Genomic DNA, 20,076 nt, shown 5'->3' with positions numbered 1-20,076 from the left:
AACTTTAGCATCGTGGACAGTTCATCAAAAAAGAAAAAAACAACTTCGATGAAATTTTGAAAAGTGCAACAAATGTTCCTCTTTACTAACTCTCTATGCTTTGTTTGAAGGTTGAAGCCAAAATTATTTAAATGGTCTTATTCTCTCCCTTGTGGCTTTTGCATACCCATCTTTCCATAAAAAAAATGTTACCAATTTTATGGTCATTTCTAAAGGCTACTGTTAGAGAACAAGACCGAAATCTACTTGCAAATGTATAAAAGAACCAGTGATTTACAGAAAACAGTTGTGGCAAAGGTTGGAATAGAGAATCTAATCAAGCAGTGGATCAAAACCCCTGATAAAAGAACGTCACCAACTAAACAGGTGTACCACTTACAAATATTATATATATAGAGAGAGACACACACATACACATACTTCCAAATGTTGGGGGTAGTCAGAAGGATACAGTCTTTAACACATGAGAACCTTTTCATAAATATATTCATGACCTTTCTTGGTCTACGAGGATAATAGAATCATTTCCAATTCCAAGGTCCATCAGAGAAGAAGTGTCATTGTCAAGCAACAGAGGAAATGGAGAACCCTGCAAAATGCGAAGACATGTAACTAAATCAAGAAAGATTTTTTTTTGTTAGTGCAGAAATGATACTCATCTTGCAAAATTTTCTTGAGGTGATAAAAACTGTATGAAATATTAAAATAAATATATAAACATAATAAAAATATATCTAAAATTTCATTATTATAATTATAATGTTTCAAATTATCTCTCTCTTCGTAAGACTTGAAACATTTACATAAATTAAAACAAAATTTCAAAAGAAAAATAAATATTTTCCATCATCCATCTTCTCACCGAGAAACTTTATCACCTGTAGCATTTATCCTCTAAGACTATTTTTCTCGGTCCTAAAAAAAACAAGTATGACCATCTACTATGTTCTAGTTCTTCATCTTCCCCCCTCATTCTCCACGATAAAGTTTTGTTACAAATTAGTTTTCCAAAATATCAATTTGAAATTATTTTATTCATTCAGAGCAGAACACAACGACTTCTTAAGATTGTCTAGAAGCTGCTGCTTCTCATTTAGGAAATTTTTAATCAGCTAATCAGGCAATCATAATAACAAATAGCACATATTATTCTTGATAAAAGCAAACCTCTTCTTGAAGATATAACTTTAGCTTCATGGACTTGAGCTTAAAAAAGCTTTCGCATAGAGATTTCAGCTTACCGACCTAAGAAAAACAAGGTAATCAGAGGAGTTTTTAGGTCTTGAAATACTGAACATTGCATTACTAGAGTAGTATTGATGTTTAACTGTGGTTGTTGCTGGAAGCTTCTTTGTCAATGGTGGCTTCTCACCCATGGATGCTCCAACACAATTCAGAGTGATAGCTGCATTAATCTCTATATCAAAATAAAGATATTTCAAATTCAGAAAAACAAGCAGATATACGAACTTAACATCCATAGTCCATACACAATAATCCTGAGCTGATTGTTTGTAGGACAGTAGTTCCAATTGAAGGTCGTTCATCCTCAATTCCATGAATCTTCTTAAGCTCGTATAACCTGTAGCAAATTTCACCAGTATATTCACAAAAAATAGTTGTTAGAAATTAATTGATAATCCCATCTAGATCCAGTTTCAATTAATATCTACTATAACAGAACTCTTACAACACGTGTGCTGCGCAAATTCAATAAAAAAGACCATTCAATTAAGCATGGTAAAGCAGAAAACTTTCTATGGAACAATCTTAAAGGACTCTTTTATGAGCACCAAGTGTATCTCACAACATTAGTGTGGTTCTAGTTAGACCCTTGTTAAGTTTCTCATATAATCTTGCTAGGGGTGCGCATGGATAATCCAAATAAATGGATTGGATTTAAAATCCATATCCACTTTAACTAGATTAAATATATTTGGATTTTTTTAAAAATCTATTTAAAATGGATTGAATCTAGATTAAATCCATTTTGTAAATTACATTAAATCCATATTGATATGGACAGAGACTAACTTGGCTTGAACTGGGCCTAAGCCGACTCAACCTGGACGCAGACCAACTCGGCTCTACATCGGCCCAGACCCAGACGGCTCGACATCGGCCTGGGCCCGAACGACTCGACATCGGTCCGGGCCCGAACGACTCGACATCGGTCTGGGCCCGAACGACTCGACATCGGCTCGGGCCCGGACAACTCGACATTGGCCCAGGTCCGGACAACTCAACATTGGCCCCAACCCGAACGACTCTACATCGGCCCAAGCCCGAATGACTCGACATCGGCCTGGGACCGAACAACTCGACATCGGCCTGGGCCCGAACGACTCGACACCAGCCCGAGCTTGAACGACTCAAACATCGGCTTGGACCCGCTTGGCTAGACATCGGCTCGAGCCTGAACGATTCAAAATCGGTCCGGGCCCGATCGTCTTGACATGGGTCGGGCCCGCTCGACTCGATATCAATTTGGGCCCGCTTAGCTCGACATCGGCTCGGGCCTTAACGATTCAAAATTGGCCCCGCCCTAGACGACTCAACATCGGGCCGAGCCCAAATGACTAGACATCGGCTCGGGCCCAAATGGCTAGACATCGGCCTGGGCCCGCTTGGCTCGAAATCGGCACAAGCCCAAACTACTCGACATTGGCTCAGGCCCGCTCATCGTGACATCGTCTCGGGCTCGCTCGACTGTATATCGGCTTAGGCGACTCGACATCAGCTTGGGCCCTGACGACTTGACATCGTCCCGGCTTTGCTTGGCTTAACTTTTGCCCGGGCCTGCTCAGCTCGACATGGGTTCGGGCCTGCTTGACTTAATATAGGCCTTGGCCCGTTCGGCTCGACATCAACCTAGACCTAGACCTGCTCGGCTCAAAATCGGCCTGGGCCCGCTCGACTTGGCGTTAGCCCTGGCCCAGTCGTCTGGATATCGGCCCGGGCCCGCTCGGCTTGACGTTAGCTCTGGCTCGGTCGACTAGATATTGGCCCGGGCTTGCTCGACTCAATATCAGACCTGAAAGACTCTGCTCAACATGGGCTTGGACCGGCTCGACTAGACATTGGCATAGGCCAACTCGGCTTAATATCAGTCGGCTTAATATTGGCCACTCAGCTCGACTTGGCCCAGGGTTGACTCGGCTCAACTTTGGCCCGAAATGACTTGGCTCGACTTTGGTCCATACCGACTCAATTCGACTTGGGCCCGGACGACTCAGCTCGACGTGGACTTGGGTCGACTTTGCTCAACCCAGGCCTGAATTGTCTTGGCTCAACTTGCATCGGGCGAAGTCAAAATCCAACCTATTAAAGGAAAAGAAAGAATAGGGAAAATCCCTTGTGTATATTGAACACATAGAGTTATGTTTATATAGGAAAAGAAACATATGGGCTAAGCCCATTACATAAATATGAGATATCTAACAATATCTATAATATCAAATAATATATAATTATATCTAATAATATCTAACACTCCCCCTCAAGCTGGTGCATATAGATCATATGTACCCAGCTTGTTACAAATGTAATCAATCCTAGGCCCTCGTAAGGGTTTAGTAAAAATATCTGCTAATTGATTATTTGAATTAACAAATTCAGTCTTGATATCTCCCGATATAATCTTTTCTCGAATGAAATGATAATCAATCTCAATATGTTTTGTCCTTTCATGAAAAAATGGATTTGAGCTAATATGAAGAGCAGTCTGATTATCACATATAAGTGTCATTTGAGTAACCTCTCCAAATTGCAATTCTTTAAGTAACTGTTTAAGCCAAATAAGCTCACAAGTAGCCGAGGCCATAGCTCTATATTCTGCTTCTGCACTAGATCTTGCCATAACACTTTGTTTCTTGCTCTTCCAAGAGATCAAGTTATCACCAATGGAGACACAATAACCAGAAGTTGATCTTCTATCAGATGGAGATCCTGCCCAATCAGCATCTGAATAACAAACGACTTTAGTATGGTTATTATGACCATATAACAAACCTTTTCCAGGAGAGCCTTTAATGTACTTCACTATACGAATGACTGCATTCCAATGATCTTCACATGGAGAATTAAGAAATTGACTTACCACACTAACTGCAAAGGAAATATCAGGGCGAGTAACTGTGAGATAGTTCAATTTTCCAACTAATCTCCTGTACTTCTCAAGATCTGAAAGAGGCTCCCCTTGATTGGGTAAAAGCTTGACATTGGGATCCATGGGAGTATCAACAGATTTCGAATTCATCAACCCAATTTCCTCTAAAATATCTAATGCGTATTTTCTTTTAGAGATAACAATACTAGTATTGGATTGTGCTACCTCAATCCCCAAGAAATATCTGAGTTTGCCAAGATCTTTGTCTGAAAGTGTTGACAAAGGTGTTGTTTTACTTGTGAGATGCCATGGTAATCACTGCCGGTAAGAACAATGTCATCAACATATACTACAAGATAGATACACCCGGCACTCGAGTGACGATAAAAAACTGAATGATCTCCTTCACTGCGAGTCATACCAAATTGTTGAACAACATTGCTAAATTTTCCAAACCAAGCCCTAGGAGACTGCTTGAGGCCATATAAGGATTTGCGAAGACGACATACCAATCCAAAAGACTCCCCCTGAGCAACAAAACCGGAAGGTTGCTCCATATAAATTTCTTCCTGCAAATCCCCATTAAGAAAAACATTTTTAACATCCAGTTGATAAAGAGGTCATTGTTGAAGAGCAGCCATAGCTATGAATAAGCGAACAGAGGCCATCTTTGCTACTGGAGAAAAAGTATCACCATAGTCTAAACCAAAAATTTGGGTATAACCCTTAGCCACAAGACGAGCTTTGAGACGATCAATAGTACCATAAGGACCAACTTTGATAGCAAAAACCCACCTGCAACCAACAACAGATTTCCTAGATGGTAAAGGAACAAGTTCCCAAGTTCCATTATTCTGAAACGCATTCATTTCATCAAGCATGGCCTGACGCCAACCAGGATGAGCTAAGGCATCACCTACAGATTTTGGAATGGATACAGAAGAAATAGACGAAAGGCAGGTATAAAAGGGTTGAGATAGTCTATGGTAACTCAAAGCAGTATAATGTGGAGAGGGATTACGAGTAGAACGTATACCTTTACGGATAGCAATAGGAAGATCAGGTTCAACAGTTAGAGGTTCAACTGTAGGAGCCGGAGGGGGATGAGGTGTTGGCACCGGAATAGAGTCTGCTGATGGACGATGAGATGTTTGACGACGACTATACACCTGAAGAGTTGGTGGCGGTGGTGAATCATTAGGTGCACTAGGCACAACAAGAGGAATATTCACTTGATTAGATGAAGAAATTGAGGGAGAAGGACAAGACTTAAGTAAAGGGAAGATTCACTGAAGGTGACATCTGCTGAAATAAAATAACGGTTTAAAGAAGGTGAGAAACATTTATATCCTTTTTGTGATCTAGTGAACCCTAAAAATACACATTTGTGTGACTTAGGAGATAATTTATCAAGACCAGGACTAAAATTATGAACAAAACATGTGGACCCAAAAACTTTGGGAGGTAAAGAGTGGAGAGGGTCATGTGGAAATAAAATAGAATGAGGAATTTTGTTATCTAAAACTGAAGATGGCATGCGATTAATGAGATAACATGCACTAAGAACAGCATCACCCCAAAAACGCTGAGAAACATCACCATGGATTAAAATAGTACGAGTTGTTTCAACAAGATGTTTATTCTTGCGCTCAGCTACCCCATTTTGTTGAGGCATATAAGCACATGAAGTTTGATGAAGAATACCATGAGAAGCCATAATTTTTAAAAGAATGAGAAAGATACTCACGTCCATTATCACAGCGCAAAATTCGGATGGAAATTCCAAATTGATTTTTAATTTCATTGTAAAATATTTGAAATATAGAAAACAACTCGGAACGGTTTTTCATTAAAAATACCCAAGTACATCTTGAATAATCATCAATAAAAGTAACAAAATACTGAAATCCTAAATTAGACATAATACGACTTGGTCCCCAAATGTCAGAGTGAACTAAGGCAAAAGGAGATGATGCACGTTGTGAGACACTACTAGGAAAAGAACTACGAATGTGTTTCCCTAACTGACACGACTCACACGATAAAGTAGACACATTAGACAAACTTGGAACAAGCTGCTGCATCTTGGCAAGACTAGGATGACCCAACCGAGCATGAATGAGAGATGGAGAATCCATAATTGCGCCAACATGTGCAGAGATCTGTAGTTGATAAAGTCCATGAGACTCACATCCGGTGCCAATCATCCGTCCCGAACTCTGGTCCTGTAAAGTAACAAAATCTTTGGTAAAAGAAATAACACAATCAAGGGAACGGGTGAGACGACTAATGGATAATAAGTTAAATGGAGACCCAGGGACATAAAGAACATTATCAATAGATAAAAAAGAAAAAAGATTAATAGTACCAACACCATGTGATGGTACCCTATATCCATTGGCCATGGTAACCGAAGGTAAATAACCCGTAGTAGACAGGGAAGAGAAAAAAGATTTATTACCAGTAATGTGATCAGTGGCACCTGAATCTAGAACCCAAGGGCCATGGGAAGTGGAGTGAGTGAGGCCAACAAAAGATGTACCTGAATGTGCAACAGAAGCCGTGGAACTAGGGTTCTGACGATCCTCATACCATTTAAGAAATTCATTGAAAATAGCAGGCTGGCCTGGGGTATCAATTGAAGTATGGTCCATGGTAGAAGGTTGCACAGGGGCAATTTGAGCAACCGCAACAGATCTAGGAGGACGACTATGTAAGGCATAACATCTGTCAATTTTGTGGCCAAGTTTGCCACAATGGTCACACTTGTGACGCCCTTTGCCCGGCTTGTGAGGGCGAGTACGATCATTATGCTGAGAGACTAAAGCAGAAGAGTCATCAACATGAGACGTTATATCAGTGGTGTGTTTACCTGGCACGCGCAAAAGGGTAGAACAAGTGGAAGTAAAATTGGGCACAATAGGAGATTCCAAAATTTGATCACGAACGTGAGAATAATCATCAGGAAGGCCATGTAAACCCAATAACATGAAGAACTTGGATCTTTGTTCTAGTTCTTGAGAAGGAGTAGAGGCAGGAGGTAATAACTCATTAAAATCATGAAGAAGAGCATGAAGTTTACCTAGATATTCTGCCATTGTACCATCAAGACGTTTGGGAGCAACAATTGTGAGAAGATTTTGACACACACCATAGAGACGTTGAGTATCATTGGTGTATAATAATTTTGCTTGTTCCCAAACTTCTGAACATGTCTCATAAGTACGAAAAATTTGTTTTAAAGATGAGTGAATGGTCGATTTGATAACAATGCATAATTGAGCATCAATTTTCAACCAACGAAAAACCTCATTTTCAGCAAGAGTAGGATGAGTAAGATGATCAACATAACCTTGACTCTTAAGCCATAATTTAATATCTGATGCCCAAGTGTCATAATTGGTTCCATCCAATTTGTCAATGGAAAGATGAACATTGACGTAATTAGTATAAATAGATGAATCCGGCATAATGACTATGGAAGAAGCCACAGTAGTAGTGGCAGCGGAAGAAGCCACAGTGGCAGTGGAAGCGGAAGAAGCCATAGAAGATAAGGACAAATCCAGTCACCGGATAATTGGCGGCAACAACAAAGATGAAGGCTCCGACAACGATTCTGGTAGCGTTTCCAGCAGAGGCTCCGACGAGATTCCGGCGGTGGGTCCGGCGAGGTATGGCGGCGGCTCCGGTGAGGTAGTGGTAGCTCCGACGAGACAGTGGGGCGGTGGCTGGAAAATTCCAGTGAATAGTGGGTTCACCAATAAAAATTGAACTCTAAACCCTGAACCCTAACCTTATGCTCTAGATACCATATTAAAGGAAAAGAAAGAATAGGGTAAATCCCTTGTGTATATTGAACACATAGGGTTATGTTTATATAGGAAAAGAAACATATGGGCTAAGCCCATTACATAAATATGAGATATCTAACAATATCTATAATATCTCATAATATTAAATAATATCTAATAATATTTAATAATATCTAACACAACTCAAAATGCAATTTGGATAATCCAAAAATGTATCCAATCTACATCTAATCCATATCCAATTAAATGTATTGGATTTGAGATAAATCCATTTAAATGGATCAAAACTAATATAGATTTGGATAATTATGGATTGGATTTTGTAATTTGGATTTTTTGCCCACCCTTAAATCTTGCTAATGTTTTCTGGCTGTGTGAAACATGCAGTCTATTGTTTCTCCTTATCGGGGCAATATGCTCACATGCTCAAATATGTCTCTTTGCCTCTGAGCTTTTTTGGGTGCTTGCATTCTGCTTTCTTAAGTTTTTTCTTGTTACTACAACTTTTTTCTTCTTCTAGACCATGCCCCTAGTGCAAAAAATGAGATCACAAATTGGCTGTGAAATCAACATACAAGTCTAAATAATGACACCTATTCAACATGATATGGATATCATTTGATTGTTGCCTAGTAAAAGCTAAAGTAAGCTCCGTATTAGAAACTACAGAAAAGGAATTAAGTTCTTTCCTTTTTTACTCTGTTGGTGTTGACAATACAATCCTATTTTATAGTAAATGGTTGCCTTCACAGTAGCTTGAACGTATCACCCAATTACTGGGCAAAACATCTAATGAAGAAGCCATTGAGCTCTTTTTGTTACCAGACTAAATGAACTACAAGTTGGATAGTGAAAGCCATAGACATCACAATCACAAAGTAAACTCATAAAAGATAAAAAAAATAAACCTTGGTAAGTGGGATTTAACCACTTCAAAAAAAAATCACAATGTTAAGAAATATTAAATATTAACGGTTAAGTGATTCCTAGTTGTGTACTATTAAATGGCTTACATGTCATTTAAATAGTCATCATTTTAGAATAAGTAGAGGTACGAGGGTAGTAGCTTGTATCACAATATGTAATACGTTTGAAGAAATATATTTTATATGTTCTGTTTGTCCATTTTATTCCCCTTTTCAGAAAATCCCTATTATTTTGAAGAAAAAAACTTTAAAAAACAGCACTTCATGCATAACTAAGGAGCACAAAACACCAAGATAACTTGATGTGATTCTAATAGCATAGAAGAGAAAGATTCTTGATCTTATTAGGAATCAACTTGAGTTGGACAATAGTTAGGCACTTTTCTTAGAATTGGATCAATGTTCTAAGTCAAGAACTCACCAAATCCAAAACTCATATGGAAGTTCCAATTATGATCAAATTGAACCGAAAAGAAAGGAACAAAAGATAAGCAAACTGAAATTAGAAGTGCTGGAAATTAAACACACCGAACCAAATCAAACAAAGGAAGAAAAGCTTGCTGGAAAATGGAAATGACCGAACCAAAAAAGGCAAGAACAATCATACTAGACATGGAAATGAATAAGGCACAAAGCTAGAGAAGAGAACACTTATGGAGATGGAAGAGAAGGTGATTGATCACGCCACTTGGAGTATGGTTGCTCCAAGATTAGTGTGCTGCCGCCACTTGAGGACACCATGGATCCATCAAGATAAGACTAGAGAAGAAGGCTCAAAAGCTCTCCAATGCTCACTCAAAATTTGAGTATAGTTTCTTTACTCTAAATTCCAATATGAATTTTACAAAGGGAGCACCTCTATTTATAGCCTAAGGTGCTGAAATGCAAGCTACACAAATTCAAAAATTCCCTCCTAAAAAGTTTCTAGAACCGGCGCCAAATACAAAGCATGAGGAAGGTGTGACCTCTTCCTTCACTTTGGCACCTCCTATTCTACTCCTACACCTATCTACTAACGCACCCCCCCTCCTAAAGCTCCTAACTAAAGCCTAAAAGATGCTATAACAATAAAGGTTTCTAATGTTTCCCTCTAAGCACCTTCAACCAAAGAAATTACAAAAAGAGAAAATAATTGTCCCACCTCAAAGGCTTACAAGAAGCATGTTCAAAGCTTTAGGAGCTAGGGGACAATTATTTTCTCTTTTTGTAATTTCTTTGGTTGAAGGTGCTTAGAGGGAAACATTAGAAACCTCTATTGTTATAGCATCTTTTAGGCTTTAGTTAGGAGCTTTAGGAAGGGGGGTGCGTTAGTAGATAGGTGTAGGAGTAGAATAGGAGGTGCCAAAGTGAAGGAAGAGGTCACACCTTTCTCATGCTTTGTATTTGGCGCCGGTTTTAGAAACTTTTTAGGAGGGAATTTTTGAATTTGTGTAGCTTGCATTTCAGCACCTTAGGCTATAAATAGAGGTGCTCCCTTTGTAAAATTCAGATTGGAATTTAGAGTAAAGAAACTATACTCAAATTTTGAGTGAGCATTGGAGAGCTTTTGAGCCTTGTCTTGATGGATCCATGGTGTCCTCAAGTGGCGGCAGCACACTAATCTTGGAGCAGCCATACTCCAAGTGGCGTGATCAATCACCTTCTCTTCCTTCTCCATAAGTGTTCTCTTCTCTAGCTTTGTGCCTTATTCATTTCCATGTCTAGTATGATTGTTCTTGCCTTTTTTGGTTCGGTCATTTCCATTTTCCAGCAAGCTTTTCTTCCTTTGTTTGATTTGGTTCGGTGTGTTTAATTTCCAGCACTTCTAATTTCAGTTTGCTTATCTTTTGTTCCTTTCTTTTCGGTTCAATTTGATCATAATTGGAACTTCCATATGAGTTTTGGATTTGGTGCTAGTTTTGGTGAGCTCTTGACTTAGAACATTGATCCAATTCTAAGAAAAGTGCCTAACTATTGTCCAACTCAAGTTGATTCCTAATAAGATCAAGAATCTTTCTCTTCTATGCTATTGGAATCACATCATAACTCAACCCCACCCTCTTAAATACCCCACCCCAAAAAAATACAAAACCAACAAATTAAAAGCTATTAACCTTATTCACCTAGTCAATTGAAGCATCTCTCAAACATTATAATGCCTAAGAAATAAGAACACAAGCTGTAAAACCAAAGTTTCCTTTGTTTCTCTTTGTTTCCTATTGAAGTCTTGACTATCATGTCCACTAGTTCTGACCAACATCTTTAACTCAATTTCAAAATCTGAACACCGTGAACCATTATTACATATTTACTCCTTTAATCCCATCAGGACCTACAGCAACTGATTTCTGATAGCATTTTCATTTGTTTTCAATTGCCCTGAACATTAATGCTAGAGAAAAGGTTCCAGATATTGTCCATGAATTTACCTGGGATGCTGTTTGATTTCTTCAGGACTAGTATGCAACCTGGAGATAACAAGCCGAACATACCTGCATAAGAATTGTAAATAATATAAGAATAGAAAGATGATGTTGCTTCATACTATACTCTAATTGCATGTAAACCTTTAATTGAACTCCAACATAAAAGATAAGCATGGTTCAAAAGGTTCACTTATCTCATGTATGGATTGATAAAATAAAAGGGTCTAATGGTTCGTCTTCAAAGAGGAATCTAACCACAAAAGTATACTGTGTGTTTATAAATAATGAATGCTAGAAACAGGCTAAATTATTTCTGTCAAACAACCTTGTTTTAACTTAAAACAATTATTTGGGTGACCCAATGAAATAAAACATATGTTTGACTATTTGTGGCATACCTAAGAAGCACTCAGCTTGAAAGGCCTTCTAGGTATATAGGCAGCAGTGGCATTGGTACAGGAAGCTACAACTTGATCAGAAAAGTTCTGGAGGCTGCACTTGTCTTTAGCGGTTCTGAAACAACATACAGGTGTAGGTTGGATCAATTTTATGTCTTATTCCATAATATACCTAATGCTTTGGTAGTTATTCTATATTTGTATTTTTTTTTGGTGTGGAATATTTAGTCCTCAGGATGGGAAACTAAAAATTGTTTGAGTTTCTTTAGTTGTGTAGCTTCTTATTTGAGACAAGGTCAAGAAAAGCAAGCTAACTGAGACGTTATAGGAAGGAGATACCCTCAAAAAAATTGGAGTCAGTGGCGGTCCCTAAATTTCATTTCTTCTTCTATAAGGAAAATTGATCAAAAGTTCATGGAAAGAAGAGAAGTATCTAACACTACAAGGCATGTATGACCAGCACTGACAACAAGATGCATCCCACAAATGAGTCACCACCACCACCTAAGAAGAAAATGGAATACAATGCTAAGAAAGACATTCACCCCCTATGACACGAGGAATGGAATATCAGAGAGATGCAAACAAACCAGATCTCCAGCGAATTATTTAGTTCATATGAGTATAAACCATACATGAACATCTAAAAGTTAAACTCAAGAGCAACACTCATAAAAAGATAGATAAAATGTATTACAAAACAACACATAGAAGTGATGACCATAAATGATGCTTCGGACTTTCAATTGCCAAAAAGGCATATAACATAGAATTTGAGAGCATACCTAATCTCAGAGTCCTTCCTTTCACGAGGAGTAACCTGAAAGGTAGAACAGAGATGAAAGATTATGTTTAGTAAAAGAGTATATAAAAGCAACTAAGCAACAGAGATATCTTCTGTCATACCTCACTTCCATTTAATATCTGAACTTTTGCTAAACGAGCAATCAAAACAAATCTTGGAACCCCACCTTTTCTAGAATCAGTAATTGGGTTTTCAGAAAGCCTGATATCCTTCATTGTTATTAAAGATGAATAATTAGAATTGAAGCCAGTACTGCAAAGTTCAGTCTAAAATAAACCAGTGAAAAAGAAAAATGAGAAAATGGTCCCTATAGTGATGATGAAAGATAAGTTATAAGAGTGTAGCTACAAAATAATCTTGAATTGCATCCCCGATTTACCATTTTCAAAATGGATTATGATATAGGCCATGGTCCAATAAACTTCTCAGCACTTGTAGAACAAGAGACCAAAAAGCAAAATGAACCAGACTTCTTCAAAAGTTAAAAACCAACAGGAGAAATTCAATTCCTTTGAATTCTTATGATCATTGCAGGCAGCAGTCCTAGACTCATCATTACAGATACATCAAAGCAACCATGATATGCGTACTCAAGAATTTATATTAAATATGTAATCCTGATCAACATTTCACAGTATAAACTTACCACCAAGTTAGGAAACAAGTTTAATGAGTCAACGGAGGCCAGATCACCAATGTTGTTATTACCTGAAAATGATTTGAAAGCCTTCAATTGGTATCCACAATCCAGATTTCCTTGGAGTATGTTGAAAATGATATTTATCAAGAGGAAAAATATAATATTACCCAGTAGAAGGCGGCATAAATTTTGAAAGGGTTTATAGCATGTAACTTCTGATTCATGCTGCTCTTTATTATCAGGATAAAAGAGAGAATTCAAACAATTCTTGTTTAAATAAAGCTTCTCCAAACTGAAAAAGTTAACCAAGTATAAATAAATCAAATCGAAAGACTTAAAAACATATCTACCCAAAAGTAGAGACACTGTTGGGGGGAAGAAATACAGGACCGAAGAAGAGATGAATACTAATGGCCAGTTCTAAGGTACAATCAGTACTTCCAGTGATACAGATACCATCTAGGACTTTTAACCATATTTCAAGCTAATTATACTTCACCATCATGCTTACTGTTGTTGAGAGGTAGAAAATCAAGAATCATATGAATGAATGCGTGTCTTGAGTACACAGCAGAAGCTCTTATTTATAATTACAGTTATAAATATAACAGACAAGAGTTACATAATCATACAGCTCATAATATCTTAATTATAGTACTTCTCTATTCACACAATATCATAATCACAATTTACAAGATTCCTAACACCAACCACTCACAATCAGTAGTTAACTGAAATGATAATGGATTAACTAAATTGTTAACTGGTTAGATCAAGTCCTAAGTTATAATTTTAGGTACGATCAAAATGGAAGTAGATTTCATTGTTGAAGTTAGATGTGGTTAAAAGTAAGATAGGATCATTTCCAAATGGTGTCAGGAGGACTGTATTCTAGAAGTAAACAAAACTGCCATTACCAACCATCTTAGCTGAGAAAGCTTCATAATTTCATTCCATTCATCTATACAGTTATCTTCCAAATTCAACAGCCGCAGATAATCAAATCCCTGAACCATAGAGGATGATGTAGGCTGAACAGAAAAGCAAAAATTAGAAGGCTTTAAAATGCTAGTAATTTATATTTAAAAGATCATCAGAAATTGAAGAGTAACATAAAATTAAACATGAAAGGGAAAACCTAATACGCACAAAAGGAATTATCTCCATGGGAGAAAAAAAGTACTCCATATTTTAATGTCAAAACAGAAATAGCATAGCACATCCAACTAACCAGTCAGCCAGATAAGAGAAAACACATTCAACAAAACATCTCAATGTGAAACAGCCATTATGAAGGCTGAGAAATATTGAAACGTGTAAACTATATCCACAACACTATTCCCTAAATATGTCCAGCTTGCATTCTATAGCGATCACTTGAGATGGTGAATCAAAATGGGAGAAGGTGGAGACCAGTTATTCAGATTCCCCAAATTGAACATCATAAATTCAGGCCCTGGGGTACTTAAAAGATTGTGACAGTTTCCAATGTTTATTAATCTGCCCTCTAATTGGAGGAAGACTCAGCCTACAGGCTACAGCTTTAAGATACATGGCAAGCATACCGAACCAAAGGCAGCATACCAGAATTCTGCTTATATTGTTTCCCATTATATGTAGCTCTTCAATTGTTGTCAATGATGGTCTAAGCAACTCAACCTGCCCAGTTAAAACAGAAATATTTATCAATTCTAATTTATACCATCGGGAATTTTTTTAAGATAAACATTAGAAAACATATAGAAGGAACCTGCTGCCAATCTACACCAGTATTATTTAGAACCAGAACTTGGATGATTTTCAGTATTGGAAGATCGGTTTTATATGGTGACATTAATATGTTTGATAAATTGATTGTCCTCAGGGCAGGCAACTGTTCACAAATTATGCCAATATCCTGCAAAGAGATCAATTGAAAAGAAAGTAAATGACAAGTACCCTCAATCAATCACTAACAAAGTAGTAGGCCAAACAAAAAACTAAGTAAAAGAAGGGGGGGTCTCACACATGATAAGTGTCTAGGTTTTTTTATCGAAAAAGGTGATCATAAGAGATAAAAAGGGCAAGGACTATAGCTAATAAGATATTCTACAAAACAGTTCACAAAACAATATTAAACAATAAATGAAGTATAGTATAGTCCATTAGCCTTGCTATATTGTAGTCCCACTATGACCCTTTTGCCTCCTCATTAACCTTCACTTCCCCTCCTCCTCCGTACATAAGGTCTAGACATCCATTGTAACTAGAAAAAAGAAGAAAGAAATATAGCAAGGTTGTCCAATCCCTTGACACATTAGAAATGGGAAATCTCTTAAAACACTCCCATAGTTGACAGAAGACCAATTGATAAACCAATAAAATATAAGCTGAACACAGAAATGGCATGCAATACAGCAATATGCTTGTTGTCTCATAGACAGGCTTATACAAAGACTATGTTGTCCACAAACTGCAAATAACAACACCTTTTACTTAATTACACAACCTACCCTACTATCAAATATGTTGAAGATCTCATCAACTAAAAATATGCTAAGGCTGATATGTTGAAGAATTTGGAAGCATTGTGATACACAGCAGATAGTACCTATCAAGCGGCTACAATATTACAAAGGCTACCACTAAATTAATGCTAACAATATGGGAAATTTTGTCTGCTCATTTCATTTCATTCAAAGCATAAATAGAGGTGGAGTAGAGTCATGGGCTCCTGACAATAGTATAGGATGTTTGAGAGTTCTTAATTAGAGACTGGATGGAACAACCAAACGGAAAACATAATGAAAGAGCATGACATGGACCTCTGTCTACATTGAAAACCCTCTAAGCCATCTGGGTTGCTGCACTTTATGCTTGGGCCAATGTATTCGCCTTGGAGAGGTATTTACGCACCTCTCAATACCCTCGGGTTCAAAAGAATCTGTCCTCAAAGATTGCAACACATTGATTGAAATGAGAGGGGTGCAGTGGGGTCAGAAGTTTGTGATCGATATGGTAGGCTCTTTGGTGGATTTAAAGTGGGGTAGTTGGTTAGGGTGGCTGGTTAAAGGGTAGAGTGGGGTGGTTGATGGATAATATTAAGAAATGGAATTGAAGTCTAACAAACTCTCGCTTGGATAGGCTTTAAATGACTCTGATACTATATTAATAAGTGAATTTTAAGCCTAACTAAACTTTACAAAACCAACTAATAAGGATGTTTCCAATGATGAGACTGGCGGGGTTGACCATCACACAAGGAGATGTTCCAGATCTGGTGATCACCAAACAAAACTGAACGACCAGCAGAAGACAGCGACAAACCCAAACAAGGTAAGGACAAGCAAAGTGGGATTGATACCAACTTGAAAAAATAAAGAAAAAGAGAAAGTATATTTTTAGAGAGCTTGAAAAGGTCTCCCTTACATACAGCAGATGACAGTGACAAACCCAAACAAGGTAAGGACAAGCAAAGTGGGATTGATCGCTCTGATACCAACTTGAAAAAATAAAGAAATAGAAAAAGTATATTTTTAGAGAGCTTGAAAATGTCTCCCTTAGGTAGTTATATCTATATATACAGCAGATCTGTGTGATACAATGATGAGAAATGAAAGAGTAAAAAGCAAGTAATCCTAGGTACAGATAGGTACTATTCAAAACAACTTTTGAATAAAAGCTTACTTAACCTACTCTAAACCTATTCTAATAAAGAGAGAGGAAGTGCCTCGGTAGTTTGCAATAGTCAATTATCATACAAAAAAACTTAACAGAAATTACTAAATCATAATCAGATATTAAAATGTAAAGGAGAATTTCATAATACACACATTCCAACGAAAATGCTAATAAAAATAGAAAAATAGATCCAGTTTTCGAACAGTTTGGGAAAGCTTATTTCCCACAAAGTAATTGTATGTTTCTCTTCAAAAGATCTATTAGGAAGCTAGCAAAAGAAGTTATTATTTCTTCAAAATAAGTTTAACCAAAAACACAAATCATTGAAGTTCTTGGTAAGACTTGCATGGTAGGTATGTTGAAAGAAGTAAATAAGAAGCTGCAACAGTTGCTGAGATTGATGATCACTGACAAAACCTGGTTGCAGAACATACCTTCCACTCCGAAAGCATGTTCCCAGTCAGGTCAAGTTCTTTTATATCTATCAACAAAAATAAAAGACGGTTAAAGTGCAAGGATCCTGAAGATATCAAAACAGAGAAAATTGCAAAAGAACTCATTACCTATGTTGAAATTGTTACAGGATAGAAAAAGATATCAAATAATCAAAGTTTCAAATTATAACTTCAGTTCGAACCAGCTTAAGCAAAAATAAAACCTAAGGTACAAGCAACTAATTTACTGATACAGCAATGTTATCTCAAAATAAAACAAAATCACTGATATAACTAAGCTAATGTGTATTGATCTTGATATTAGCAAATAAATGAGAGTGTTCTAGAATCAGGCTTACTTGGCACTGTGTTATTAATTTGAGAAGGGATTCCAGGGGAACTAACGCCCATGTATGACAATGATACACTGGTTAATTCCTCAAATCTTCTTAGCTTATCTTGAATTTTATCTTTACCCAAAAGTTGAACGGATACTCGCTGGTTGCTTGTTGAAAGGACATACATTTCATCTGCACAAACGAAGAAAAATTATGTTTTATTTTCCAGGTTTTGTCAGTGTATGCGTACCTACAAAAAAAAGTACATACAGAAGCAGACTAGAATGTAAAAAATTATTTTAGAATAGATAAGGGTAAAATTTGAACAAAAAATAGTGAATTCCTTTTCAGTTCTTACCCCAAAAGAAAATAAAAAATATTACTAAAAGAACACAAATTGGTCTAAAGGATTCATATCAAATCAATTTCTAACAGTCTCGAAATAGATATATCAGATCAACAGGCAGGAAGATTATGGAATTCAAAATGAATAATTTGTCAGTGTACATTTCTTAGAGAATTTTCTCTACCACTATTGTCTCTACTTTAGATATAAGAGAATTTATAATAGTAAAATATAATTACAAAATTAGTACTACTTAAATCCTGCACCATCGATCAATTTCACAACAAGCTGTAACAGAGTTTTATAATGGAAATTAGCATTAAAATTAAATGGCATCCTCCAACCTATACTCACCTATTCAAGACATGTCAACAAAACCAAATAACTGCAGTAACAGTTTGGTAACAAGGGTAGAGAAAACAGCTCCACTACAATAAAGTTTACCTCTTTTCTGTCATACCAAAAATTAAAGTGAAACCATTTTCACCCTCACTCATGGACCCAAAATATAAATGCTTTAGCCACAAATGAATTCAAGCCTGAGACATACCCTCTTCATCTTTTGTAGAGTCACTTTTGTATCTACTTTCAAGAGCTTCCAGCAATGAAATCCCTTGGTTCAGATTGTGGGCACGAACAAATGACCCTGATCTTTCTGACTTAGCATGGAAGTAGCGGACACCATTCACGGATCCATCATGTTTTCCTTCTCCGTTGTCCCAGTCAACTCCAACCCAAGTGTCTGAATAGCCTTCTACAGGTCCCACATACTTAACTGTACCAATTCGTCGAGGATCACCCAACACATGTACTCGTTGACCCACCCAAAATTCATGTCTTGGCTCTAGGGAATCCTGCATCTTTTGTTAAAGTTGGCTGAGAATTACTCTTGAAGAAAACATGTAAGATATTAATCACAAATACAGTTTAACAAATCATAAGATATATCCTTGACACAACAAATTAGTTAATGCGGATATCCCTAATTGGTGTACTCATTTGGTGTATTTGTTTTACCCTTCAATAAATCTTAATATTACAAATATTATGCTTTAACTACTCAGCATCACATACACTAAACTACCATACATCTAATGTTTATCCCAATTTCTACAAATTAACAGCCCTCTATATTTTATCTATCTTCAACAGTGAGTTCACTCCAAATGAAATTAGATAAATATAACATATCCATTAGTCCACGTATTAAACGAACCTTTATTATCAAGAACCGTATTCATACCCCAAAACCCGCCGGTCTTCACCCTCAAAATTTTACTTAGAAACAAATGAAATATAATTCTTAAACACATTTCAAATGTCCAATAAATCAAGCCTAAATCCAAAAGTGTCCAAAAAATTCCCCTTGACCTTGGTGTATCTTTCCCATCGTCATTTTCCTGAAATCTTTAACGGCATTACACTTTAATTTCAGTAGATGATTCAAGTACCTACAAACTTAAATTCGTGCAAGGTTCCACTACTGCAAGAACAAGACTAATACTTTTTAATTTCTACTCCATAAATCACTAAACAGTTGCAAAACATTTTACAACACATAAACCAAAACAGAGGAAGATAATTTACCGATGAGAGGAAGAGAAATTTGCAATGATGCAGAGCCGGAGTCGCTGCCAATCTTTGTCAGAGTCGTTGAAAAGCCTTGCCGGAGTACTAATCGTGGTGGCTCCTGTCGGTGGTTCTTGCGTGAGGTGGCCGGGGTTTGCTAAGCGCACTTCTCCAATTCTCCTTTCCCTTCCCTTTTGATTATCATAGGTTTTCTTGCATTGTTGTTAACATCTATAATTTAAATGTTTAACATTCATTATGTGAGTGGTCCACTTATTTGATTTTACTCAGACAGTCACATAAATAAATAAATAATGTTGGATATATTTGTGTTTTTTATAACTAATTATATTTAATTAGATTAATATTTTTTTATCAACGTTAACTAAATTTTTTATCTAACTTTTTCACTTTTTTCTTCTAATATATATAATCGCATTTTTCTCTCTATTCCTCCTCCATCTCTTATTTTTACACTCTTTCACTTATATTAAATAATTTAATAACATTAATTAAAATTTCAAAAAAATTAACAATATATATATATATATATATATATTATTCGTGGCCGCATTTTTTATTTGTATCATTATTATATTTATATTTAAAATAAAAATAATAAAAATAATAATAAC

At 36.7% G+C, this 20,076-nt stretch overlaps 1 protein-coding gene across 6 annotated transcripts; it reads right to left on the bottom strand.

Moving 5' to 3' along the window:
* Nucleotides 1-222: 222 nt before the first annotated feature.
* LOC137832055 (tubulin-folding cofactor E) lies at nt 223-19,696 on the bottom strand. Of its 6 annotated transcripts, none has more exons than XR_011084511.1 (17): nt 19,460-19,673; nt 18,423-18,732; nt 17,548-17,718; nt 17,189-17,235; nt 14,845-14,991; nt 14,679-14,753; nt 14,016-14,125; nt 13,262-13,386; nt 13,101-13,162; nt 12,556-12,663; nt 12,435-12,469; nt 11,650-11,764; nt 11,255-11,317; nt 1,491-1,582; nt 1,329-1,405; nt 1,168-1,245; nt 223-589 (listed from the first exon to the last, which is right to left on the bottom strand). XR_011084511.1 is itself a non-coding variant. In XM_068640028.1 (16 exons), exons 2-16 carry the CDS (start codon nt 18,730-18,732, stop codon nt 488-490), a joined length of 1,602 nt encoding a protein of 533 aa, XP_068496129.1. In that variant the 5' UTR covers nt 19,460-19,696; the 3' UTR covers nt 223-487. The 6 variants fall into 6 exon arrangements, 2 of the variants coding, with proteins under 2 accessions (XP_068496129.1, XP_068496130.1); XR_011084513.1 differs by having other exon boundaries at nt 1,329-1,417; nt 19,460-19,661; XR_011084512.1 differs by having other exon boundaries at nt 18,423-19,355; nt 19,460-19,651.
* Between the last annotated feature and the right edge of the window lie 380 nt (nt 19,697-20,076).

Source organism: Phaseolus vulgaris, chromosome 6 (genome assembly GCF_000499845.2).
Source record: "Phaseolus vulgaris cultivar G19833 chromosome 6, P. vulgaris v2.0, whole genome shotgun sequence".
Lineage (NCBI taxonomy): Eukaryota > Viridiplantae > Streptophyta > Magnoliopsida > Fabales > Fabaceae > Phaseolus > Phaseolus vulgaris.
Note: the sequence above shows the minus strand (reverse complement) of the source record. Positions and strands in the feature narration are given on the sequence as shown.